Source organism: Anopheles maculipalpis, chromosome 2RL (genome assembly GCF_943734695.1).
Source record: "Anopheles maculipalpis chromosome 2RL, idAnoMacuDA_375_x, whole genome shotgun sequence".
In the NCBI taxonomy this organism is placed as follows: Eukaryota; Metazoa; Arthropoda; class Insecta; order Diptera; family Culicidae; genus Anopheles; species Anopheles maculipalpis.
The window spans coordinates 11,555,981-11,572,130 of NC_064871.1; the positions used below are offsets into that span (position 1 = coordinate 11,555,981).

Below are 16,150 nucleotides of genomic sequence, written 5' to 3' on the forward strand. Positions count from 1 at the left end.
GCATTCTTACCAAGATCTTGAAGAAACTGATGCACACCATTCCCACCTTAAGAGATTCTAGAGTTGACAAAAGTTCTTGAATCACGGCTGGACCGGGACTCAAACCCCATCTGGACCGTTCCCTCGTACAGACGACTGACTCTCCAACTACATCGCATCAATAAGACTGAAAAGCTAATTAGATGGCTGGCATGACCTAGCAGGAAGAAGGATAAGTGATCATCAGCAAGAAAGTAAGTAATTATTCGGCATTAAGATAGTTTTAGGTTAAAAACTGCAGCTATTGAGCAAATTATCAGAAAATTTATTGGTCATTTCAGTCCAGTCTGATGTCAAAAACGAAAAAGGCATTCAGTGTTTTATGTTTATCAGAAATCTACCAAATTTCAGACATAATTTAGATTAGAACTTTCATTAACCAACTGATCCAGTTTCGGCAACGCACAAAATGAGACTAACTCACCTTCTGATTCGCCACGCACCCGCATCCGAATTAATAAAACTTCCACCAATACATATAGGGTGGCGATATACCTTTCCCTTCCGGTCGAACTCATCTGCCAGCGGGTCCAAGTTTTCGCTCCTAATTAACCCTCTACTATTTTCTCCAGCATCCACAAGCCCTGCGTTTCTGTGTATTTATCGTCAGCATCAATCAACCCCAAAATACCTCCGATCAGTGTTTCAAATTAATTTTATAACCTTTTTATTCACCGTTCAGCCCCAACAAGGAACCAAGGAGGGTGGATGTTCAACCCTACTAACCCTAATTTCGTCGCCTGCAACACTTTAAATCCACGGCCCGATCTCATCCAACGCTGATCGGAACTTTTAACTCAATATCTGATCTGATCTGTGAAATGATTCCGATTAACTTGGTAGAAAAATAGTTTCTCCATCCAGCACAGGTCACCGGGCATCCGGTGACACGCAAGCGCAAAGGTAACGAGGCAGCGAAAGGCAGCGATGAGATTGATTGAATTTAATTGCCCCCTACCGATAACATTAGTTCCTGTCGTCCTAATAATCACCTTTCCGTCTCTCGGACAGCTATGGTTTGAGAGCAAAATTTGAATGCAATGAAGGGAAAGCAATTGGCCGGTTTTGGATGCACTCTCGGCTCCGGCACACACACACACACAACAAACAAGTCACACCGGCTACTGACCCGGGGACGTGTTATCGGTGCGTGTGCATGAAAAGACAAGTGCGTGTGCACCGATGACTGCTTGTAAACATGACGCTTCTAATGAAGATGCTGTCCAGCACGGTGCAACGCATGCAAGCATTTGCATGTGCAGCTTGTCCCGTTCCGACACCGAACCGGGCGGCAGCTCTATAGTCTACGGACGGGTAGCGAAACTTCTTCACAGCCCGTTCGACTGCTGCAGTCGGTCGGACGGAGCAGATTAAATTTATCGATCGCGGATCGCTGCACTTTATCACCGGCCGGTACAAAACGATCGCGGCAACGAACGGAAGCTTAAGTCAGGTTGCGAGCTTATCTCTCGCGCTCGGACGGGTAGGACATGGGACGGAGATGTGCGACGGTAATTAAATCACTTTCACATAACGACGTCGGTACGGCTAACGCAACGCCGCTCATCCTGTCCTAAGGCGACCTTTCGCACCTTACGGCCACTTGTTGGCACCGTCGCCGATGGTTGCAGCGATGGCACTGCAGTATTCGCACCGTAGAAAGCGAAAGGAGATGGCAAATGCGCTCGGTAGCTCGGTGTGATGTGGCGATCGTGTGCCGGAATGCAGTTAATAACTCGGAAGGGACTCGGTCTGGGGTGTTGAACTCAGAGCGACAGAAGGAAGATCCCGTCCCGCTAATGAGACGCACTTTGCATAACCTCTCTAATGTTTGTTAGTAAACATGGTGTCAGTTAGGGCGTTTATCTTTGGTGTAAGGTCCTGCGGTGTATGATTATCTTATTAGCTGAGGTGCTCATGAATTAAGGGTTGCGAAATGCTAAGGGTAGGGTGTGGCTGTTGAAAGACTAAGTAAACAATTTCTTCTGTTTGATTGGATGGAAATTTTAAAGCAGATTTTTATAGTTAACTTATCAAACTTTGGGTGAAACCTAAGACTCGTCAAGTTCTGATGGTGTTCTATGGATATCGGGGCCCAACACCACCCATTAGCGCTTCAGCGATCCGTTCAGCACGATGCTAAAGGAGCACAGGGAGCTCGTTCTTTGGATCAGGTGAATTCAAACCCGACGGCGATCAAGTGCAGCCGTGGATGCCGTAAACTAACTTAATAGCTAGATTCCTGGTTATCACAAGCCGTTGATGACGATTCTCCTGAAAAAATCGCAGATAAATGTTTTTTTTTTACTGTTAACAGTCTACGATAACACTTCTAGAGCAGATATTCTTCTGCGAAAAATCAAACTTTTTATAGTAGTCTAAGTATGAGTTTAAGTAACCAAGCTTAAAGTTAACTCCTTTTTCTTCCACTTCTTGGCTTAACTAAATTCTAGATCACGCCGATCAATGAATGGTTTATTAGACTTGCTAATACAACTCAGTTGAATAGTCAATCCTCACTACGGGGTAACCAACAGGACATGAAAAAGTAAGTAAGTTTTTAGTTAGTTCAGTTAGCAGAATTCTTCTCTTAGTATGTTCCTAAATACATCATACCGTTTAAGAAATTCGATTTAATACTTCTTATTTACAATTGATTATGACGGTCCAATGCCACGATTTAATACTTCTATTGAGATATTTTTATCTTCATATTCTAATAAATTTCACCAAACGCAATATATCCTTTGTATGTTTACTATAAATATTCCATAAAAGCCCATCTTTATTGAGGAGCAGTCATATTCTTTGATATAAATGTAAACCTTACCTTGATTGCAACCGCCGAAGGGCATGTTGTTGAACCCTTCCCACCAGAAGTGCAATGATGATAGCCATGACAGATCATCAAGTAAACCGCATTGAATATCCATATTCATAACCCTCAAACGAGTGCCCTTATGAGTCGCTAAACAGGGTCCGCAAAAGGAACCCGACCGGTGAGAAGAGCTCTTAGCGGAGCGCACGCTTGAAGGATGAACAATCAGGGTGGGGCCCCCGCTTTAATCTCCATTTGATGACCACCATCGATGTCGGCACGATGATCTTTATCACCAAATCGTGCGACGGCTTGCGAGCTCGGCCAGCGCCATCTGTGACGTGACGCGTTTCCACTACCGCCGATGGTGTCGGCTGACAAAATAGACGAGTTTTCACTTTTCAGCGCACGGCGAACCCGTTTCGCCCCGTTATTGATGCGTCTCCGGCGTCTTGTGTGGGATGTAGGGTTGTGAATCGATCGCATATAGTAATGGTGATCGCAGGTGTTGTGGAGGATTTTTTTTTTTGCGGTTTGATCTGTAAAGAGTTTTCCTTGTCGCAAGAAAATCCTGAAAGAGAAAGTGTTTGTCCTTCTACGTACAGGCAATCGTAACAAACCGACCGATCCAGGTTTGGTGTGTTGTACGGTGAGAGAAGATATTTATTGCTCGCTTAAGCTACCTGGACTTTACATTAACATTTTCAACCGATCTTCCGTGTTCGCGTTTCCAGTTAAGTGAAGCAACCACCAAGCCTCGTATTTTTTCCTGTGTAAGATGTAATCTTCATGCCGGATGATGACGGCGGTACTAGCCGTTATGCTCCTAATATCGTGACAGAGTTGTAAACATTGTATATGTTCGTAACGGTGCAACCTTGCTCCGAGATGGCGCAGGTCCACCCCTAATATCAATATCCATAAGCAGGAATTTTAACCTTAAAACACAATCAAACGATCATACGTGGAACAGCGAACGTGGCGGTTTGAACCTAGCGGAACATTAAACTAAAAACAGAAGATAGGATAGAGCCATTTACACTGCATCCCATCGCAAGAGGATGAGAAGAACCGGGAACCTTAATCTAGCTATGACTGCCTCGTTTTCGTGGCAGCGATGATGATGATTGCCTCCCCGTTGGTTGGAACTGTACTGCACTCTTGCACTACCTGTTTTCTTCAATTTCTCATTTCAACCTGCCAACTTGCTTGCCTTACTGTCCCGTTTCACAAATGTGGGTTCTACTCATGTTAAAGGTTAACACTTACACACGGCTCGCAGGAAGAAAGTTACACGGCAACACTTTCTTCAACCGGCAGCGACCCGTGATTTGCTGCCCGGTGACTTACTCCTGAACCGTGAATGTCAACTGTTTGCCGGTGCGCGACTCGAACCGGTTCGGTGTTTTGATGTCCAGTATTGCAATGATCGCAATGGTCAGCCCGATCAGCATGAAGGACGTCACGAAGATGCCGGACAATATTGGGGCCGTGGTGAATCCGACACAGTCCCAGGCACTGTCAAACTTGGTCTTTCCTTCCAGTGCTGGCTGGACCTGGTACAACAGGGAGAGAGGGAGAGAGCGATGTTTACTATTTTCTGCAAGGGAAATAAAGCCCAACCCAACAAACAAAAACCTGCCGTCCAATTTCACGTCCCAAGTCGCAGGGAAAATTGCGTAATGTGTTGCGGTTTTCATGAGCTTTTTCGGGCGCCACGCCACGCTGGGGCGGCGGTTTTTTTTTATTATGGCTTTAAATTTGAGCATTTTGTGGCTGTGTGGCCCCCTAATGAAGCACACCGTACCGGCCTGTCGTCAGGTGGTAAAAGATGAGGCTGGTTTCTTATTTTCCGTTACGCAAAAAAAAACATACAAAACTGCGTTTTTGTGTTTGAAACCTTCCAACAGGAAAACATTCGCACAATGTGAACGGAAAGCAGTTTTTGATTGATTTTACAACTCTTGTTAAAGCTGGTTAAAGCGATTAGCGCATAGCAGTAGAAAGTGGGGTCAATAAAACAAACTTTTATCTCTTGATGTGAGGAAATGTGCTTTCTACGCGGTCGGCAAGTGGCGATTCCAAGGGTCGGTAAGAGCTGTTGATAAGTTGTAAACGTCAATTTTATCGCATCGAATTGATGTAATGAGGTTGGGTGAGCAATTTTCTTTAATTAAACGCAAATAATACATCTATTTCGTGTGTGCAGTGAGTTGCCCAACATGCATTGCATTGTGCACTGGATAAATGTCCGCACGGGTTGCCTAACTTTGAGAATTATTACGTCTGACATGTCCTCCATACACGTTCTGGTGCACGGTAATAAATGATAATGTTAACATTGTACCCCAGATGATCGCAAACACGCACGCCCCATCAACGCCCGTTCATCACCATTATGAAGCACGCGGGCATTCCAGCCACCCCCGGCCACCGTTCAACAATTATTTCACCAAGCGACCCACTCACTGGCAGCATTAGTAGCAGTTGCTCCAGTTTTCTTTTGCTCACCACAGCACAGCCTCCGCTTAACTATCCGCGCTTTCGCCCATCTTTTCTTCTTCTGATGGTAACTTCTCACAATGTTTTGCTGGCATTACGTGCAGATGTTGTGATGGAGCACTAGAGAGCGGAGTCTTTTGTTTACATTTTCAAACCGTTCGGACTTGAAGACGGCGTGGTAATAATTTAATTTTGAACCTAAATTCAATCACCTACTTACAAGAAAATGAGGCGTACCGAGGGCTCGTTCATAGTCTATTCAAATGCAACCATTCTCAGCAAGACGTTTACATGGACGATTGTTGTCTGATTAAAATCCTATCATCATCATTACACAACCAAGGGTACCGGGCACACGTTTGATCGATTGGTACACAAAGCGCAACGAAAGGGCACGCCGCGTTCGCTCTTACCTGAATGTTTTCCAGCGTCAGGATGGTTGTGCCATTGCGGAATAAGAGCTGACGGGCGCAAGAGTACGAAGCGCCCAGCGGTGCGTACGGTGTTTTACCCTCCAGCTCGAGCGTTGTGTCGAGAGACTTGGAACCGTCCTTGCTCTTGGTGTCCATCACGAACACATCCACCTTCGACATTGACCAGTACCCAGCATCCATGTCGAATCGGAACTTTAGAGTCAGCTAAAAAAAGAAGAAGATTCCCAGAATCAATTACCGGTGTCTTTCAATCATAGGTGCCCTTGCATCTCTAACACCGACCTTCGTCGAATCGTCCACTTTGAACGTGACAATCATTTTACTTTCACGCTCCCGTGCATCGTACGTGGCAAGCGTATGCTTGTCCAGCACGTGTGTCGTTTCGCCCTCGTCAGAATCGTTCAGCATCTTCAGCACCGGTGGACCCGTCATATATAGGATCGCCTTTCCGGGCACGTTGTAGAGGGAGTCGGCTATTTCCGGCTCATCAGTCGGACTGCCCGGTGTGGTGCTGCTGGTGGAGTACAATTCGTCGCCCCCTTTCGCTTCGCGCTTGTGCAGCACGTGCGGTTCTTCCCATTGATTAGCGAGTATGCCCAGCACCTTACGCTCGCCATAGTTTTCCGTCGAGTCACGGAACAGGGCCGATAGTTCCACATCCTGCTGGGATGGTGAACCTACCAGGTTGATAACCTAGGATAAGACGTTGAAAGCAAATTGATATGTAATCAAGTCACATGAAGCAGCAAACATGTCCTAGCGCCATCTGTGAGCAGAATGCATCAAACACGCACTCTCTCGCGCTCGGTTCTCGCCGCTTTGTTGCTCTTTTTCTGCTTACCTCAGCATTCACATTGTAATCGAGCGGATTGGAGCTCAGCATTTGCTGCGGGCTGTACATAAATTCGTACTTTTCCACAATGCGCTTGAACGTGGGGAAATTGTCGGCCGACAATTTTGTGGTTCCGTTCCTCAGGAACACTACGACGGCGGCCGCATTTGAGTAGAGATCCCGCAGCATCTTATCATCCAGCTCGCTCAGGGCAGGCGTTTGCAGGTCCTTCAGATCATCCAGGCCCCAAAATAGGAACGGTCCGCTGTAGTATGCACTCGAACTTTGTACCAGCGTCACTGCCAACGCTAACAGCTGCACACGCAAGAACATCTCGTTTTCGTTCGCGCTTGTCTTAACTACACCCAATTGAAATGTCCCTCGGGCTAATTGATAGCCGAATCAGCGCAGCGTACACCCAGCCCAGCACCAGCAGAACTTTGCCAAACTCTGAAGGCAGATAGAAAATTCTGTACCGCAATTGACAGGAGCGGGTCGATATTTTTTAACTCTCAGCTACGGTGAGGTTTTGTGAGAGACGTTGACGATGGTTTGGCAACGCATGCGCGAATTTGTATACTGATGACTCCCTTCCGAGGGTTGGTTCTGCGTGGAGAGAAAGGTTCTGGTGGACGTACCACGTGCTCTTGTTTACAAACAGACTAAAGAGAAACAAAGTGGAAAAAAATACAGTAGACAACAGGCATAGGACCATGTTTGTTTTGTTTAATACATTGTGAATTTATTTTAGAATTTAGAAATGATTTAATATTTTTAGATAATTTCTGGTACAACGTATGTCAACAAAATTTCCTTATCTATAACGCCATAATGTATAAAAATACCTAAAAAATATTTCTCTTCAAACGGACGAAATTTGAAAAGCACGTGGTCCGAATTCAAAATAACCGTTACAAAGAGTGACGTTTGCTAACGGGTTGTAACGCTTGCTGGTTGATAGCGGAAAGTAGAAAATCGTGCACAAAGCAGAAACCACAAGCAAGACTAGACACCAAAACAAACCCTTCTCTTGCCCGTTTCCAAAGTAGGCTTAAAGGTACCACCCCAACCCCCGGAGGAACCGGTTTTACGCATGAAAAAGCATGCCGCGATCGAGTACGATCGGCGCGAAACGAAGCCTACGCAGTGGGAGAGAAAGTTACGCACGGAAAATACCGCCCGAAGAGAGAACCAGAGAGAAGCAGAGAGTTAAGAGAGCCTAACCAGTACGGAATGTGGACTCACTTCGAGGTGGTGACTCAGACTGGCGTGATTGAGAATCGAAACAAGTCTCAAGCAAGGTGGATCGTCTGCGCCGAACGGTCCGTCATCTGGCCCGGTTTGGTTGGGCACAAAACAATTGTGAATTTTGTGCAGAGTGTACAAGTGTGTAGTGTTGTTGTTCACCGTACCGATTACATAAATGTGAAGCAATAACGTACTTTTCGTGGACAAGCCAAAGCAGTAGGATGCAGCTCAAGAACTCGATCAAATCGAGAGCTTCAACGCGAGCTTCGTTGTTGGCAGCGTTACTGTCTTTGCTCGTGCTAGCCGCTGTAGATGAAGGTAAGTGAATGGTCAAATGTTTTCCGCCATAATGACGTCGATGCCACGTTAGCTGTTTCCTGCTGCGCCTGCCTTTCGTCTTGTTTCGCATGAGTTTGTTTGTGGAATTTATTGTTCTGATTTCGCGTTCCAGCTCGTGCATTAAACCTGGTAGCCCACATCTCACAGAGAGGCTTACATGGTGAGATTTCCTTCTCTCAGCACAACGAGCGCCAAGTACTGATTGTTTCGGAACTCGAGACAACACTTCAATATCCGGAACAGGCGTGGAGCTGGGGTGTCTATCAGCTTCCGATCGACTACACGATCGTCGATCCGCAAGAGCGTTGCCAAATAGCGCGACTAGGCGAGCAGCTGTGGTCTTTCGACGATGATTTGGGCTATCTGATGCTACCGGGCAATGAATCGACGACCTGGTTAAACGATATCTCACTCACCGGCGAAAAAGGCTTGTGGGGGAAATCTCTCGTTCTGTACGATCCGAGCGCGAACGTACGAATCTGTGCAACGATCGTAACGCGCGATGGATCACAGGATCATCTGGCGGAGGCACGCTTCTCCAGCCCCATCACCGGTTCGATCTATTTCCGCTGGTTGGCTGCGAAGGAGTCGAACCACTCCGACACCCTGATCCACTCGAACCTGTACCACATACGGGATCAGTCGCGCAAGATGGGCAACCCGGCGTACACCGAGCATGTGTGGAAAATTTACGTGACGGATATCTTCGAAAGTGAGGCACAGAATGCGGAAGAAAACTGCAACAAACTGCAGCTGGTGTTTGATCCACAGAATCGTGGTGCTGGCAATGCTATCGGCGACATTGATGGTCGGGTAGGTGCGCTACGCATTACGACGAATGCACGGCAGAATCAGTATCCGCAACTATTTCACGATCATCAGCTTGTGCTGCTGCCTAGCGATCTTTACGGTCCGTCGCGCAAGTTGTACGTGGTTGTGTTTGATCCAAACCATCCGGATACGTTCCTGGCATGTGCTAAGATTCGTCACCAGAAACCGAAAACTGCCCGTGTACTTGTTGATGGTGGTGGAATGCGGGGAGATATGCGCTTTACACAACGATCACGCTTCGAACCAACCTGGATACAGGCCAATTTCGGTGCGACTGGTAATGAGTCCGATGCTAACATTAACTACGCTAAAGATGTGTCCAGCTTCCGTATCAATCAGCTCCCGCTGGAGGCGTACGCTAGTCCGGAGGAACGTTACTGTTTGACCGGTGGAGGCACGTTCAATCCTATGGGAATCGCAGATAAAGATATTCCCCCAGCAGGGTATGGTACGCAGGATCAGTATCCGGTGGGTGCTCTGAGCGGGAAGCTGTTGAACCGAAACAAGAAAGAGTCCCACACGTTTTATCTTCCTGGTTCGAGTGCGGAACTGTCTGGAACGTACTGGGACACGTTTCTACCACTGCAAGGACCGAATGCGATCATATTCCGTAGCTTCTCGGTGCAGCGATACAATCGTACAGAGCCTACAAACATTACCGAAGCACCATGGGCCTGTGGTACTGTTGCACTGTACGAATTTAACCGCCCGTATCAAGTGCCAATCCTAACGGCACAGGTCCTGTTTCGCTACCCTATCGTAGGCCGCATACTGTTCCGTCAAGCGAAGGATGAGTACTGGACAGAAACGGCAGTCATCTTCGAATATTTGATCCATGCGGATGGGTCAAAGGTGAACCGGACTGCCGATCACCGATGGGCGATTGCGGATGAAGCTCCGGGAAAGGATTTCTACGACTGGCAGAACCGGTGCGTTAGTGCTGGAGATGTTTATAATCCCTTTAAAGCGGCTCCATTAATGGGAAAAGGTTGGGATGAAGTGTGTACCAGTTCTTCGGTGGATCTGTGCCGGGTTGGTGATCTTTCGAACAGATTGGGAACCTTGGCAATAGCGGGACACAAGCGCGAGGCAGCAAAAATTAGTAGAAAAATGTTTATCGATTTGAATCTGCCGTTAAGTGGGCCGGCTGCCATTGTTGGCCGTTCAGTAGTGATATATGACGATAATGGACCCAAAGCACGAGGTGAACGACTAGCGTGTTCGGTGTAAGTTGCATGGAGGGACACCATGTTGGGAGATTTTGTCGTCATTAAACTTGTTTCTTCATTTTAGCATTGGAGGGTATCATCGTCGAAAGGTGGTAGCAAGAGATTGGTATTCAAACGGTGATCCCCTGACTATCAAAGGCAAACTGGAAATGGTGCAACAGTCAGAGTATGATCTTACAAACGCAGAAGTAGACTTTAAAGGACTGGATAAAAACAGTGGCTATCATGTGCATATAGTAAGTAGAAAATCTGTCACCCAAGAACGTTAAACTCACCTTGATGCTTCCTTCCAAAATTCAGGCTCCAGTAGAGGGTGATCTGGAGTTCCCATGTGAAGACTCCACCGTATACGGACACTGGAACCCGAGGAACGTTGAGCCAAAGCAATCACCTCCGCCTGCATTGGGCAGTACCGATGAGTACGAACTGGGCGATCTTAGTGGAAAGTTTGGAACTCTCGATGGAGTGACAATGTTCGAGCAGACGTACAATGACACCCGGTTACCGTTGTTTGGATACGAGAGTATTATTGGTCGATCGATTGTGGTACACAAAAAGGAGAAGAATCGCCGATGGGCCTGCAGTACCCTGGAGCGTGGCTATAGCCCTAATGAGGCTCGTGAGATAAGGGCCATAGCATCGTTCCACCATCCGACAGGATATGCTTACGGTTACATTCGTCTGACGCAGCTGATCGGTAATGATAACAGCCAGAGCGATACGATCATTGAGGTGAAGTTACGCTACCCTGGAAAACATGATCGTAATGTGACGCACAATCACAACTGGAACGTTTGGGTTAATCCGGTCGGTGTTGATGCGACCGTCAAGCAGGTGGAAACGCGTTGCGTTGCTGCGGGATACGTGTGGAATCCTTACTACACACAGTTGGCGGATCCACTAAATGTAAGTAAACTCAACGCCATTTTTTTTTTCTTCAACACGAAATTATAACATACGTATGTGGCATCATTCCAGCAAGAGCTGTACAAGCAAGAATGTGGTCCGGACAATCCCCTGCGCTGCTACGTAGGTGATGTATCGGCCCGTCTTGGACCGATCTCCATCGGTAGCCGCCGGCAGGTTTTTACCGACAGTAACTTCCCACTGGAAGGAACCGTCAGCGCGCTGGGACGTTCGATCGTAATCTTTGGGGCTGACTTTTCTGGCTTTCGGTTCGCGTGTGCAAACATCGAGCCCGATCACGACATTGTGAAGTATATTAACCTCAAGAAACCGCCCCGCTTTGTGGTGGCACAGTTTCTCGAGGATGTGCGGCACGTGATGGGGCTGCCCGAATGGATGCTGGCGATCGATTCGCGCAGCACCAAAACGCTACATAACGATGCCTGCATACAGATGATCGTACACTTCAAAGGTCCGAGTGCACACAAAATAGAGCAAGACTTTTCGCGACTACTAGCGGTCGGTCGGCTCGACTCACCGAGCATCTACATTCCCGGGTACGATAATAGCAAGCGCAAGCGAACACTGTCCTACCGAACGTGTGGTGTACGCGATCCGACCGAAAAGAGTGTTAAGGTGCTGTTTGGCAGCAGCGATTCGAGGCGTAATTTACCGACAGTGTGGGTAGTTGTGACGCTAGTGTTACCATTTGTGAGATTATTTACTCGATGTATGCTTTAGTTGCTTTAGATCTCCTTAGGATGTACATGTTCCTTCAACTCTCGATTCATAAATGTTAAAATAAATGCTAACCATTAGAAAAGGGTTACATAAAAGCGATTCGAGGCGTTCCTTACTATTGCAAGAAACATTATTTATCTAATTAAACTATTGTTTAAATAAACCGGGTAGTTCGTAACACCCGATCATTTCTAGCAGTAGCGCCTAAATGTATGCAATCCGAAAATAATTCTTCAATTGCTTTGGTGCGCAGTTTTGAGCTTAACACGTGCTTGCATGGAGATCGATATACCCGGGTGTGGGACGCAATAGTCCTGCTCTTATCAGATATTTTTACTTGTTTACATATCTGCGGCTGGTTGGAGTATTTTTAAAGATTCTCCCTTCAAGCCGACGAACCGTTCAACTACTAACACACGTATCACAACACCAGGCCATAGCGGTGTGCAAAACCAACTGTGGAAGAATCGATGCACTGCTCCTAAAATAGGTTGAGCAGATAGATGGATGGAGCAAAATCGCTAGCGAAATAAATAAACTGGCCTTGGTGGTTTTGGTTTGTTTGTTTTTTGTTCTTTTTTCTTCCCCCAATATTTTTTAATTGATCGTCTTGCGTCTTCATTAAACTTCTATTAGGTTAGCTTATATCTCGCGTTTCTTAAACGTTTTTGCCTCGCAATCTTAAGTTTGATGTTATTTCAATCATGTTGTTGTTGCTGTTGTTGTCATTGTTGTTTGATGATGATGTTTTTCTTGGTTTTCCCTTTGCTCTTCGGCACACTGTATAGTATGGAAACTCACGAGCCATCACCCTACGCGAGGATGGTGTGTGATGATGACGAATGATGGATAGTGGCTCTTTATGTGTCTCTCTCTCGTTGGTAGCGTTGGTTACAAATACAAAACAAAACATAACTACAAACACAAGCATAAAACAAGAAAAAAAATCGATAGAAAATCGAATAGACAGGAGTGTAGAGCAAAAACAAAAAGAAGAGGAACTTCAAAACGAAGGTAGTTATACAAAATAAACAGAATTCATTGTTTAGATTTTTTTTAGGTTAGTTTTTTGGTTTTGTTTTTGGCTTTAATTATAAAAGTTTATTCTTCCGCCTCCTCCTCGGATCCGGTGAGCATGGAGATCAGAGCAGCAGTGTCGATGTAGCCCTTATCGTCAATGACCATCTGATCGAATGCATCGTCAACCTCGTCCTCGGTGAACTTGTCCTGGCCCCAGTGGGTCAGGGCGAAGCGGAACTTCTCGCCATCGATCTTGCCGTTGGTGTCGAAGGCCTTGAACGCGTTAATGACGACATCGTCGTCATCCTGACCACCACCCGACATGCGGTTGGCGAACAGCGTCAGCAGCTGGGTGAAGTTGAGCGGTCCCGTAGCCTCACCGAGCATCTCGTCCAGCTCCTTGTCCGACACCAGCTTGCCCAGTGCGTCGAAGGTGGAGCGGAGATCGTTCTTGCCAATGACACCATCCTTGTCGTTGTCCATTAGCGCGAAAGCCTGCCGAGATAAAGGAACAACAACGTTAACAACGTTTCATGGAAGGCGAAGACGAAGAGGATCGCCTAGTTTGACAACGCACCTCTTTGAATTCGGCGATCTGCTTCTGGGAGAAGAGCACGAAGACCGAGGATGGGGCCTTCTTTGCCTTGCGGGACGACGAGCCGCGGGTGGATCCGCGCTGCGAGTCCGAGGGAGTCGGTGCCGCTGGGGTATCTGCAGGGGTGTCTGCCGGAGTTTCATCCTTGGACGACGCCTTCTTCTTCTTGACCTTCTTCTCCTTCTCAGACTAGAGGTGTAGATATCGGAAAATATGTATTACGATCAGACAACAGTGCGGAAAAGATGAATGACGCGCAGGTCCAGAGGTTTTCCAACACCGCGCCACCCTAACACGCCCTCCATGTTCCCTCTCTCTCTCTGTTCATTCTTGACACACGCAAACGAACGAAATTTTATTCCACCACAGTATTTGCGACCGAAATGGGTGAAAGGAACTATTTTTAGAATTTGGATCTTGGAAAATTCACAGCTTTAGTCCACATTACGGTGCGTGAGAGAGGAATCGTGATCACACGCTGTTGCGCAACGAGCAGATTTCATCAGCACTACTATCGATCAAACTCATCTTCACAGGAAGCTCTCGTTAGCTTCCAAGTTTAACTAGCCATGGAGTATCATCACACACGATGTCTACTTGCTTAGTAGCAAAAAATCCGGACAACCAGTTCCGGATGAGGAATTATGATTCGTTCTTAAGCTCTTAACTTGAAAACTTCCAAACAGTTCGCTTCTTCACACTCAATCACTTCATACTGCCAGGAAGATCTTCGAAAATTCAGCAAACTATTGCACTAAACTCTCAAACTCCCGATAGAAACGCTCGTTGATACGGTTTGCCGCCTTGGATGAACAGAGAACAGGAGGCCGACCCTTCGGATGCTGCGCCAAGTGTTGCAACGGAACGGTCCTTACCATGGTGCTTAGCTGGTTAGATTAGAACGACTCTACTCGATTACAGCCCGTGAGCGACTGATTTTAAAGAAGCACCGCGGCTGATAACTACGGTTGCTTCCTTCCTTCAGGCGGGTCTTATTCGCCTTATTCGGCGACCGACACAAAACAGTCTTTTATATTTCGTACTGCGCGTCGCCGTATGCGCAGGCCTATTATTAGGCGAACACGGCTTAGTGCACGGGCTCATATTCGGCTCACAAACTCCCTGGTTAAAGGTGCGGGGATGCGTTTGCGCACACCGGACCCCACCTCCCGCCCAACGGATCCCTCTGCTCACGACGGTGGCCACTGTGTCCGCGTCCTGCCCCAGGGTTGCTACACGGTTGAGCTGGTGGTTGCACAATACGCACACAGGCGCGCCCGATATCGGAACGATTCTGTGGCCATTTACGTGTATAGGTGTACGTTGGGGGTCTTTGGGTGTCACTTGCTGTAGACATGCCTGGTGTTTTTTGGGCACAATAGTATTAGACCTAGTCTAGTGTGAGCCGGGGGCTAGTGGTTGTAATACGGGCGTGTGAGCTGGATCCTAGACCCGACACACTTTGCAAACAGACTCACAGGTTCACATTCGGAGGATTTATTTTTAACCCAACTTTCCCACTGTGTGTAACCGTACCGTGTTGCGTGGACGTGTACACCCGCTCTATGTCCGAATCTAGCCTCCATCTTCCCTTCCCACGTACACGGTGGACACGTAACCAGCACCAGCATGTGCGTAAGCGACGGCAAATTTGCGGTTGGAATTGCCGTCGAACCTGCGAAGAATTTTCACGGCTTTGCACCCACAGCCGGTTCGCCGGGTTAGGAAGAGCGAAAAAGCCCAGCAGGACTTAGTTGTAGCGTATGAACTAGATTTTACTGTGGCCGCAATCCATCCCGGCTTTAAGGTGTATGTATAGAAAGGAGGAAAAAAACGCCTTCGCTTTGTTCCATCTAACGCAGGTCACAGTGAAGGTTTTTTTGTAACGGAGAAGCAAACTTCACCACACCACGGGCCAACAAAGTCCAAAATGCGTGCGTGTCACATATGGTGTTTGGCTTGTTTTTACTTTCCGAATGAACAGTTTTGATTTATTCATAGCGCTTCGCTTTGGTATCGCACAAATTATGAGCCATTTTTTCGTTTCATTTTGTTCTTTTTCGAGGATTTTTGTGTCCTTTCTGTTTTTGTTGTTTTTTCCTTCTTCTTACGGTTTTTTTGTTTTTCTTGTACTATTTTTTAGTGTTCTTTTTCCTTCAGTTATGTATTGTTTTACCTTGTTTTTGTTCGCTGTCCTACTTCTTGATGCAACAGAAATCTATTAATGGGATTATTGGGAGATCTTTTCTATTGCACAAGTTTTCATCCGACTGTTTAAATATTTTTTGTAAAAATTCTATCTCGAGAACTTTAACTCTAAGCTCTAAAAACGTTGCTAATGTAGACTATTATAGTCCCAAAATCAAGTAGTGCATTGTTGGATCAATGTTTGATAAATTATAGATATACGGTAATTCGAAAGCTGTTGACACTTTCCCATGGTTCGTTGACGATGGTCCGAATATTTTTGACTACGTCCTGTCCCGTCCCGTTTCACTCTTTCCTGTGTATTTTTGACAACGTTCTGAGGTTTTTAACGGTTTTCCAGAGATGTTTTTTGCTGGTGCCGTAGTTTAATTTTGCATAAGTATATAACCATACATGGTTGAATATTCA

At 46.6% G+C, this 16,150-nt stretch overlaps 4 protein-coding genes across 5 annotated transcripts in view; 1 reads left to right on the forward strand and 3 right to left on the reverse strand.

The window, feature by feature from the left end:
* The window catches only part of LOC126558824 (pyridoxal phosphate homeostasis protein), a 445,790-nt gene that overhangs the window by 425,240 nt on the left and 4,400 nt on the right, over window positions 1-16,150 (reverse strand). The gene's annotated exons all lie outside the window — the stretch shown is intronic.
* On the reverse strand, window positions 4,202-6,958 carry LOC126558267 (uncharacterized). The gene is made up of 4 exons (XM_050214254.1): window positions 6,635-6,958; window positions 6,076-6,486; window positions 5,773-5,997; window positions 4,202-4,413 (listed from the first exon to the last, which is right to left on the reverse strand). The coding sequence occupies exons 1-4, from the start codon at window positions 6,956-6,958 to the stop codon at window positions 4,204-4,206; spliced, it is 1,170 nt and encodes a 389-aa protein (XP_050070211.1). The 3' UTR covers window positions 4,202-4,203.
* On the forward strand, window positions 8,095-11,951 carry LOC126560094 (uncharacterized). Its single transcript, XM_050216256.1, has 5 exons — window positions 8,095-8,191; window positions 8,325-10,269; window positions 10,337-10,508; window positions 10,573-11,178; window positions 11,251-11,951. The coding sequence occupies exons 1-5, from the start codon at window positions 8,095-8,097 to the stop codon at window positions 11,917-11,919; spliced, it is 3,489 nt and encodes a 1,162-aa protein (XP_050072213.1). The 3' UTR covers window positions 11,920-11,951.
* Window positions 12,935-14,570, reverse strand: LOC126559079 (myosin regulatory light chain 2). Its single transcript, XM_050215184.1, has 3 exons — window positions 14,410-14,570; window positions 13,517-13,723; window positions 12,935-13,434 (listed from the first exon to the last, which is right to left on the reverse strand). Exons 1-3 carry the CDS (start codon window positions 14,410-14,412, stop codon window positions 13,021-13,023), a joined length of 624 nt encoding a protein of 207 aa, XP_050071141.1. The 5' UTR covers window positions 14,413-14,570; the 3' UTR covers window positions 12,935-13,020.

What these genes read in the sequence shown, in the direction of transcription:
- LOC126558267 (XM_050214254.1), bottom strand. Translation starts at nt 6,958, where the DNA reads ATGTTCTTGCGTGTGCAGCTGTTAGCGTTGGCAGTGACGCTGGTACAA. An exon ending in ATTACAATGTGAATGCTGAG is followed by an intron (nt 6,487 to 6,634) that starts GTAAGCAGAAAA and finishes GTCTTATCCTAG; the next exon opens with GTTATCAACCTGGTAGGTTC. An exon ending in TGACGCTGGAAAACATTCAG is followed by an intron (nt 4,414 to 5,772) that starts GTAAGAGCGAAC and finishes CTGTTGTACCAG; the next exon opens with GTCCAGCCAGCACTGGAAGG.
- LOC126560094 (XM_050216256.1), top strand. Translation starts at nt 8,095, where the DNA reads ATGCAGCTCAAGAACTCGATCAAATCGAGAGCTTCAACGCGAGCTTCG. An exon ending in GCTAGCCGCTGTAGATGAAG is followed by an intron (nt 8,192 to 8,324) that starts GTAAGTGAATGG and finishes TTCGCGTTCCAG; the next exon opens with CTCGTGCATTAAACCTGGTA. An exon ending in AGTTGGCGGATCCACTAAAT is followed by an intron (nt 11,179 to 11,250) that starts GTAAGTAAACTC and finishes GCATCATTCCAG; the next exon opens with CAAGAGCTGTACAAGCAAGA.
- LOC126559079 (XM_050215184.1), bottom strand. An exon ending in AGATCGCCGAATTCAAAGAG is followed by an intron (nt 13,435 to 13,516) that starts GTGCGTTGTCAA and finishes TTATCTCGGCAG; the next exon opens with GCTTTCGCGCTAATGGACAA.